Source organism: Xenopus tropicalis, chromosome 1, assembly GCF_000004195.4.
Source record: "Xenopus tropicalis strain Nigerian chromosome 1, UCB_Xtro_10.0, whole genome shotgun sequence".
Lineage (NCBI taxonomy): Eukaryota > Metazoa > Chordata > Amphibia > Anura > Pipidae > Xenopus > Xenopus tropicalis.
Genome location: NC_030677.2, coordinates 95,560,081 through 95,570,036, shown reverse-complemented (window position 1 = coordinate 95,570,036; position 9,956 = coordinate 95,560,081). Strand labels below are relative to the sequence as shown.

The following is a 9,956-nucleotide window of genomic DNA, read 5'->3' as shown; positions in this document are numbered from 1 at the left end:
ACCGGCGGGGGCAAGAGAAGGGACTAGGGCTAGGCAGGAGAGGTTGCGACCTATGCAAACGCTGCGACCTACGCAGGTGCCTCTTCTGCCTACCCCTAGTTCTGGCCCTGCACAGGGGTAAGGATAAGCAAGCAATAAAAAGCATATTATCTCTAATGGCACTGGTACAAATAGGCACTGGTAGGGAGAATGGAAGTATATAATTTCTTCTTGTCCCTCAGCAACACCACAAAATCCGGTGGGAGGAGTTTGATGCAAAATAGATTAGCTATATAATGCAGGTCGGGATCCCTTATCTGAAAACCTGTTATCCAGAAAGCTCCAAATAACAGAAAGTTCATATCCAATAGACTCCATTTTAAACAAATTAATTCTCTGCCATAATAAAACAGTACTTTGTACTTAATCCTAACTAAGATATAAATGATCCTTATTGAAGGCATAACAATAATATTGGGTTAATGCTGAAATTATTTTTTAATCGACTTAAAATATGGTAATCATAAAAAAAAAAAGATCTTGGAAAGGCTTTGGGCCCAAGCATTCTGGATAACAGGTCATATACTGGTACAGAGTTTCAAATATATTATATTGTACAATCAGGAAAACACAGCTTTTAACGTGAGCCTTGTTTGTAGGTCTTATGTTAAACAAAGATGTTTATGTCTCCGTTCCTGAATTACTTACTTTCTTTACTTACTTTAGTTAGCTATTCATATTAGATAGAACATCTCTTACAGACATATAAATAAGAACATTTATTGCATTATAATTAAGCTCAGTGCTTAGTCCTTTCTTGCATAGTGGGATCATTCAAAAAAGAAAAATCTTGGGAAATACATTTACAACCATGCAGCCACATACTAGGCCCTTACCAAAATAAAACAGCCTGTTAGTAAGTATCATGGGATGATCAATATGCCATTATTGCTGTTTCTTATTTGTAGAGATCATGGTAATAGTACTTACCATAATATCAGTTTATGGATGGATGTAAAATAGGTTTCAATGAGAGCATCTAGCACTTTATTGAATCACTATCACTGAGTGAGAAAGTTGCATAAACAAAGATCATTTCTACCTCAAACAATATCAAATTGAAAGCTTGCTTTGCTTGGGGCATGAAGTGTTGAACATCTCAACATGGCTGATACCTTTTGTGCGGTTACATAATCTTATAACATGAATGTCAGTTTTTGCAGAAACAGATCTCTTTATCCAAAACGAAACTTTAATCTGTATCTTACAGGGCTGCTGTTCTTCTTAGATGCTGATACAGTCTTTGCTTTTGCAGGAGAAACCACAGTTTTTTTCTTTTCAGGAGCTGTTACAGTAAAGGAGAGTTCTGGTGGCTCTTGTTGTTTGATCCTGGGAAGAAAGTGCGTGGATAGGTGTTGAGGCTTTACTGTCGGGCTGCATCCTCTCTTTGCTTTACCTCTTTTGTTTAGAGCTACATACCACATCCTCCCAGTCTTTTCAGTTCTGTAAGTAGCTGAGGCATATGTGTTATAGCTGTTCTCCTGGTACCTCTCCAAGAATTTGCATTCTTCTGAAAATGTTGGCTGTAAGACAAAATCAGTATTTTTTTTGTTATAACTGAGTATTTTTTTTTTTATACACACATATAGTACATAATTCCATAGATTGAAAAGAAATTATTTTAGCTAAAGAGAAATTAGTGGTCACTGCACAAATTTAAATTATTAAACTGATGTGCAATGAGGGTGTGGCCACAAAATTCATACAAACAATCCTCTGCAGTCAGCCATTATCAATATATATAGGACGTGATCTAATTTTGTGCATACGACTACTAAAATCTCCTCCCCCTTAAACAACACAGTGATTGTATATATTGTATAAATACTAAAATATTTAATCTGGCCAACTGCTGTGAAGTCATTGCAACTTCTGTCAGGTAAAACCATAGAAAGCAAGATGGAAGTAGAACAGTCGATGTGGAAATGCCTAAAGAAATACTAAAAGTAAGTGTAGTATTGACCATGCCAGGATTGACTTTGACATGGTTGACCTTTTTGAATATATTGCAATATATGGACAAATATTACCTCTTTTGCTTAGAAGGAAGTGCCTTTTTTTGTAGCTGTGTGCAGAAAATGCCCTAAATATATTGATGGGTGAATGCAGAAGATTTCTTGCCTTTCCTCACAGGAACCATTTTCCATTTTCATTTCCCTTCAAGAACCCTCCCATCAACCCCCTTTTGACTTTTCCCTGTATAAAGTGATACATTTTGGGACTTGAAGATGTAGTGGGATTCTCTGGAAAGCAGATTAATGTAATGATTTAAAAATGACAAAGAATGAAAACATTCCCAATTAGGTGTTTTCATATTTAATAATGCTTTTAATTGTGTTATGTTTATCTTTGGTTCATGTTTTTGGAATGATTGTAAATAACTAAATAGACCAGATAATGCCATGTGATTAGTTATTCTGTTGGCAGCACAAATCATCAGCAAAAGCACTGTATACTGAAGCCTATGCAAAAGATCTGGCCTGTCAAAACAGCTGGGAAGAGATTGCCAATGATACATGGCTAAATGTATAACATGCATCATTTTGGCCAGCTTGATCTGATGGCTAGCAGATACCTGGTCTCAGCTAAATGAATGTATTTCCAGAAGATGTGAAGTTTTCTTTTCTGGGTGGATATCACAGAATCACTTTCTGACAACCTATTTTATCACAGGTAAAAGTACACAAGGGTATCACTTGAGAATAAAAAAGAGCGTATTTATAGAAACAGCTGTAAAGTAAGAAAATGCCTTTTCTGGGCAATTTATATTAACATAAGTGGTAGATAACTTTAAGAATTGTCTGGGTTCCCTTTTGAAAAGTATAAAAAAGATAATCTTTATAAATAGATATTGTAAAATGTTGATCTAGGCACTGATCCTATTGAACTTGTGTTTCTTTTTATTTTTTTTACCCAGACAATCCATATCTGTCATTGCCTAGCATATAATGCCAAACAGCAGGCATATTGAAATATAAGACCTTTGGATATATCTCTGCACATTTATGGCTGCTATGCACATTTCAGGCATTTCTTGAAAAAGCTTCGTAAAAAATGTTTTTCAAAGAGGGGAGAAACTTTGCATCTCCATTGCAAGATGATGCAGGGCTGGAAGCTGCATTGATTCATAAAAGGGAAGTACTGGTAGAAAAGTTCTGCTTATTGGGGAGGAATATGGTCTATTAATTGCAGGGATAGATTTATTTTTCCTGCATCCCTAAATCCCCCAAACATCACTAAGATGATGATGCACATATTGTTGTTAGTATTATAAATAACAGACTGTAGACTTGGGTGGGCAATGCACACCCATGGCAACCTGACTAAGGAGGAAGTCCTCCTTAGTTCTTAGTTCTTAGCCTTTCTTTGGCTATATCACAGTTATGTATATGAATTTTCATTCTAAGTTCACCATACAACGTTACATGGGTAAAAGTGAATACAGTAAGAGGCCCATTCATTAAACCACGATTAAGTTTTTTGAGGAAAAATTCATAGTTTTTCTCACTTATAGAACTTTTCGTAATGCCCACGATAATTTTGTTAAAATTCCACAACTTTTTCGTGGTTTTCGTTAACTTCCACGAAAAAGTCGTATTTTTCGCAAAGACTACGTCCATTTCGGAATTCATTCAAGCTTTGGTATTGTGGCTATCTTTTGGCCTGGTTGGATCTGTAGACTGCCATCTGTAGTCATGTGGAAGGCTTCCAAAATCATACATTGAAGGTTTCAAAGCCAGAAATGTTTTTGCATCGTTTACGAATGTTCGGAAAAATTTTGTGACTTTCAGAACGCAACCATGATATTTTTCTACAACCAACAAAAGAATTACTCCAAATTTTTTGCATATCGCAAATTTAACCACAAAAAAATTGTGGTTTAATGAATGTGACCTATAATCTCAGTAAACTGACTAACCACTTTGACTAAAACTCTCGCACACAGAACATTTTCACAATTCACAAAACACAAAAGAACATTTTACAACTTCTAAATTCAAATACTGTATGGGTAATCTCTCTGTCACTGAATATTTAGTTTTGTGCCTCAATACACTTTTTAATGAACTAATTGCACTTAAAAATATATTTTAAAAAGTGGACTTAGCATTTGATCAGCCAAAAATCATAAAAGTGGACTTTGAAAACCATTGTCTTGGTGCTTTCTTATTTTATAGGCCAGCAAAACATTTTATATATATATATATATATATATAGATATATATATATAATATATATATATATAATGTAGTTCAGCTGTAGGCAAACATATTTTGTTTTAAATGGCTAAATCAAATTCATTTTGTTTTATTTTCCTAAGTTCCCAAGGTTCTATAAAACAGTTTGAGGTTTTTGTTACACACAGCTACTGTTCAGGTTGAGTGGTCATAGCCGTCCTTATCATTTCACATGATAGTATACATCTTTGAATGTATGAATAATCAGAAATAGCTGATGAATTCTGCTGCTTAAAAAATTTACAGAAAAAGACTCTCCATTTTAACTTGGCTGACAGAGCAAACCCCAGACTTTTACATGGAAGAGTTATATTAAAAATATCTGATAGAAAAGTAGAAGTATAGTAAAAATAGTACATATATATAATATTTGAAACTGAACACCACATATTAAAGATTTTGCATGTTATTACTGAATCTGTGTAGAGTTATAAGGTTAAAACTGGTATAACAAAAGTGGCACCATTCCAAGGCACGTATGCATCAAAGACAAAGCCTGCAATTGAAAACAGTAGGACTGGTTCCTTTGATCTGCAACCTCTAGAAAAGTTCTGGTTTTTTTTTACAGAAATTTCCCAGCTTGACAACTGTGCAGTGTACCATCCTACAAATGTTCATTTTGTTGTCTTTATGCAATCTTTCTACTCCACCGTATATAATCATTGTGTTTCTATAACATTAAATGTTTTGGTTCCTTATGACAGGAGAGAGCTTTGGAAAGCTGTCAAAACTTGCTTGTCTGATAGAAGATCATGTTACATACCCAGTTTAATTAATATTTTGTTATCATTGATGACTTGACAGGTTCAGGGTTTTCATTATATTTATGCTTCCTTCTAATCTATGCACATTTAATCTGTTTAAAATAAACACAGAACAGAATAATGGTCTGCAAATATTTTCTTAATTAAATGGACAGATTCTCCGTCTCTCTAAGGTCAGTTGATGTTAGGAAACTCAGCACATACAGAACCTCATAATATAGGTTAGCAAAAGTTAGAGATTCAAGGGATAAACCCAGTACACTAACACTCAACTAAAATTCAATACTGAATATACCTATTAAAGTTTGGCTTGGATTAACCAACATAGAACAGTTTTAACTTTTAGTATCTTAAGGTGTCCATAAAGCCATTTCAAAGCGAGTTGGCCAATGTATGGGGCCCCTTAAGAGGGACTGCTGAACCAATATCTTGCTGGCTATTGTCCAGATATTAACTGGGCCAGTTTTTAAATTGCTGGGCCTGCTTTGGTACATCGATAGCTAGATGATAGCAAGATAGATAGATAGATGACCTTATAATGAGAGAAATAGTTAATTTAGGCACATTATTTTTAGCTGCACATCTTTGAAAATCTATAACTATTGTTTTTAAATACTTTCTCATTTATAAATGAGTTTCTGTCATAAACAATAGAAAGATGTGCAGCAGCACAACACAATTGAATGCCACATTCTAGTTCTACAACAAATGTGAATGGTAACTGGTCCATCTGCCAAACGTTGCTTTTTGCATATACTCTTTTTGCAAATACTTTTCTTTCTTTCTTTCACATGGAAAAAGGCTCTTTGGCTATTCAGTACTATAAACTCACTCTAATTAGGTTTGTTCAAACAAACCTAATTAGAGCTCTAAGAATTAGCCAAATCCTGCAAAAAGGGCCAGGATTCATCAGAATCTTGAACCAAATTATGGATATGGTGCATCCCTACTCAAATATATTTGTAGTATCCCTTTGGGGTAATTAAAGTTGCAAACTTTGCACCAGGTCTAGTAAGCCATGGCAAACAATCATTTCGAAATATTTACTGGTCACCTGTCTGATTGGCTGCTAGGGGTTAGGTGCAAAAATGTGTGACTTTTACTTTGAGCCCATTGTATTTACAAGGCTAGTACTACATAGAGATTGTATTTGCTGCTTAAAATGGCTACAGACATTGACTGGTCAATAGAGGATCTGTACAGACCTGTCAGGAGAGCTTTGCATTCATGACCTTATGCAGTCATTGTCTGGAGGGGATTTGCAAACTTCCCAATCAATATCTTACTAATGCCTTCCCAATCAATATCTTACTAATCAGATATCCCTCAGGAAGGTTTCTTGTTTAGGCCCCATACACAAGCCAATAAACTGCTGACTTGGTTAGGAGTGAGCAGATAACATAAATGACCAATGTCAATATAGCTTGCAAATCCTGCAGTGGGTTGTGTGATTATGTTGTTAAGTGGGTTCATAAGTCACACAATAACATAAAAAAAAATTAATCTAGCCCCTGCTGCAGTCCAGATGTTGTTCATTCATGAAGTTGAAGTAGGAACTTTATTCTCTAAACCCTTAACAACATATTTCCTAAAATATATTTTTTGACTATATGGGTGACAATAACAGTATTGTCAGTGCTAAGCAATTGTTCAATCAAAACAGTTCTCAGAGACACATATGGCTTTATAAAATTTTCCCAAGCTCTTTCACAGCAGTCTACTTGTTTCTGTAAACTGAAAGGTGAACAGAACTGTATTAGCCATAGACATAAGATCTGCAGGTTGAAAAAGCAAAGAAATTTGATTATTGGGGTAAGCAACAAAACCAATTCCAAAATTGCCCTATATTTTGACCAGACATATCTCTTCAAATTATGGGAAATGATATTGAACAATACCCATTATGATAAGAAGGAAGAACATTTGTGAGCTTGCTTTTCTAACTGAGAAGAGATCTGCTCCTCTTTCTTAAAAATTATCACCACAATAAAAAAAATGCTGCAATTATCTTTATTGCAGAAATCATTTGTGTCCTTGTTTCTTTTATAATGCAGTATAAGATATTCGTTCCCTGATTTTGGCACATTTTAACAGAGTAAAAGGACATAATATTGAGCAGTTATAATGCTGTAAGTGGTTTTCTTTGCTGAGTACAACAAAGCTACTTCCACATCACAGAGGCAATTTGTTCCAAAGTAGCTGATCCTAAATAAGCTCTATTTTTTCTATAATAAACTTAAACACTTTTTCTTTGTGTCTGTGGATAATTGCTGTGTTAGCAGATGCAGCATGGCCGCTCCTCCACGTACAAATAAATAAATACATAAAGATAAATACAGCCTTTTATTTTAATGAATATTTATAGAAAAATCAAGTGAGAGCATCCCAGCAATTTAATATCTTGTGATGGAAGCAATCAGTTTTTATAAAATCAACTTCTGCTAGACATAATTATGAAGTGTTAAATGTGTGGATTTTCACACTGGGTTTAAGCAGCTCAGAAAGAAAAAAAAAGTCACATATGCTATAATATGTAAGGCGATACTTTCTCTAATTTGAGATTGTTAAAAAAAAACATAACTTGCTTTGCAATCTCATCTATATCATATTGCTTTGTGAACATTCTGTGGCCCACTGCCAAAATATATCTGCATTTTTTATTCTGGACAATAGTAATGCACATAAAGCTGCACTCGATTTTTCAGCCTTCACCACAACAGGCATTAAAAGAAATGGCAGAAATTGATTTTTTGAAAATAGTTTTAGCTTACTGCTGCATTTGTATAAGGACACATAATATGCAAAACAAATCTCTCTTTTATTCAATGCTGAGTTTACACAATAGACATTAAAAATAGGAATGTGACAAAAATACAAAACATTACATGTGATTTATCACAGTTAGTAAGTGTTCCCTCTTTAGATTAATTATTATTTTATATAGATTCTTACGCAATGTATAACAATATAGGCATTAATATACATACTATTAAAAAAGTCACTTTATAATGAAAAGGTTGCCACAGAATACAGGATAATGTGGTTAAAAACATATTTTATTTTATTTAATGAAAAAGCATCTCAATCATAAACAGCCTGACACGTTTTGTGCCAAAAATGGGGGCACTTAATCATAGGCTCATAGGTGTCAGGCTGTTTATGTTTGAGGTGTTTTTGTTAAATAAAATATGATTTTAAATGCACCAAGTTATTCTTCAATGCTCCAGTTTTTTGTGCCAACCTTTTCACTATGAGGTGACAAATTAATTAACAAGCAAACACCATTACATTCCTTTATAAGTTACTGAACTGGTATCCTCTGATGCCCTAAGAAGTTGTAGTTCAGGATAAATAAGAGGTAAGAAATAAGAATAAAAAGATATAAGTCAACTTGGAATAGGGGGGACAATTTAGAAAGCAGAAGGCAGTGTGCAGAAAAAGGCTGCAGGCATGGCAGGTGGGGGCAGCACATATTGCACATCCCTTAACTTGCATGACATTCAGATGCTCAAGTTGGCAAGCGGCAAAGGCTATAATGTGGCAAGTTGAGAACTTTGCTACAGGCAACACTTTACTAGTGCTGGCTGAAAGCTGCCCCTTGTAGTTTTTTAACTGTTTATTCTAATTGGAAATTTAACTCATTTAGTGAGTTCAGTCCCTGTTTCTGTATGCAGAAGGGAAAAGAAGAATAGAAGGCTTTCTGTTGGAAAGAGTATAATTCTATTTAAAAATATGGCAGTGGAACTATATTTGGGTTTAAGATATTTGTTATATACTGGTTATTTTAGATTTTCTATGTGCCAAATAATAAAGAACAAGTAGTAGTAGCCAAACTCAGTGTTATTTCTAATCTTTTACAAGGAATTACATTTAAAGTGTGAAACAGAGGCACTGATCCAAACTGTGGACTATAGAAAAACACAGTACATACATCTTAGATAACTAAGTAAATAGAAAATTGATCCTTTTAAAATCTCCTATTGCAGTTCATAAATGCTGCATAGTCCTTAAACTACTCAATATGTTGGCAGTATAACTGATACGCACATGTATAGCATATGTATATGTATTCATTACATCCTAAAAAGTGTAGTTTTGATCACATGTTTAAAAATGTATCCTGTGTGCCTTGTTGTTGAAAATAATGAGACTGATAACCTAAGTAGACAGGTGCTGAGAAATATAAATAGCAGTGACTGGACAGAGATTATTTTCAGGGCACAATAGCTAGGCGATTGCTACTGTATGATTTTGTGCACCTATAATTCTCTGCACTAATATTACTGTTTTCCACCAAACAACTAAATAAAGTACAATAAGGATTAATAAAATTGTTTTTAATAAAAAAGTGAGTTTGTGCAAAATATTTGGCATCTTTTTTCTGTATATCTACAAACTAGAAAAAAAGAACAATGCAGACTTATTTAGAAAATCTAGAATTCAAGTATGAATGTATTGATCGTGTGTTACTTTATACAGATATGGATCCATTACCCACAAAGCTCTGAATTACGGGAAGTTCATCTCCCATAAACTTCATTTTAAGCTCTTAACTCAAACTTTAAATCATATTTTCTTTTTATCTATAATAATAAACAGTACTTTGATTCCTACTAAAATATAATTAATCCATATTGGATTAAAAAGAAAAGTGGAAGTCGCCAGAATTAGAAGAAACCTCTTAAATAGCCAAATTGTAGTAAACTGGACAAACCAGGTGCAATTCAAATGTGTTTTACAGTCACACTTAAAATAAAAGAAAATAATCTATCAAATAAGTTAGTTTTATTTGACTGTTATTGTACTTGTGCCCTACACTTTGTTAATACATGTTGATATAACTAAGCTGATTTATAGAAGTGGGGGTTATCGATGATGAAGGGTTGGCTAATGTTACACAAAGAGATTAGTAGCT

The 9,956-nt window shown here is 34.0% G+C and overlaps 1 protein-coding gene across 1 annotated transcript in view; it reads right to left on the bottom strand.

Moving 5' to 3' along the window:
• Nucleotides 1-527: 527 nt before the first annotated feature.
• Nucleotides 528-9,956, bottom strand: part of fgf5 (fibroblast growth factor 5) — a 46,618-nt gene continuing 37,189 nt past the window's right edge. Inside the window, exon 3 of the mRNA XM_002934009.5 lies at nt 528-1,562. Coding sequence (XP_002934055.1) covers nt 1,215-1,562 — 348 coding nt within the window. The 3' untranslated portion in view covers nt 528-1,214. The remainder of the gene's footprint in view (nt 1,563-9,956) is intronic.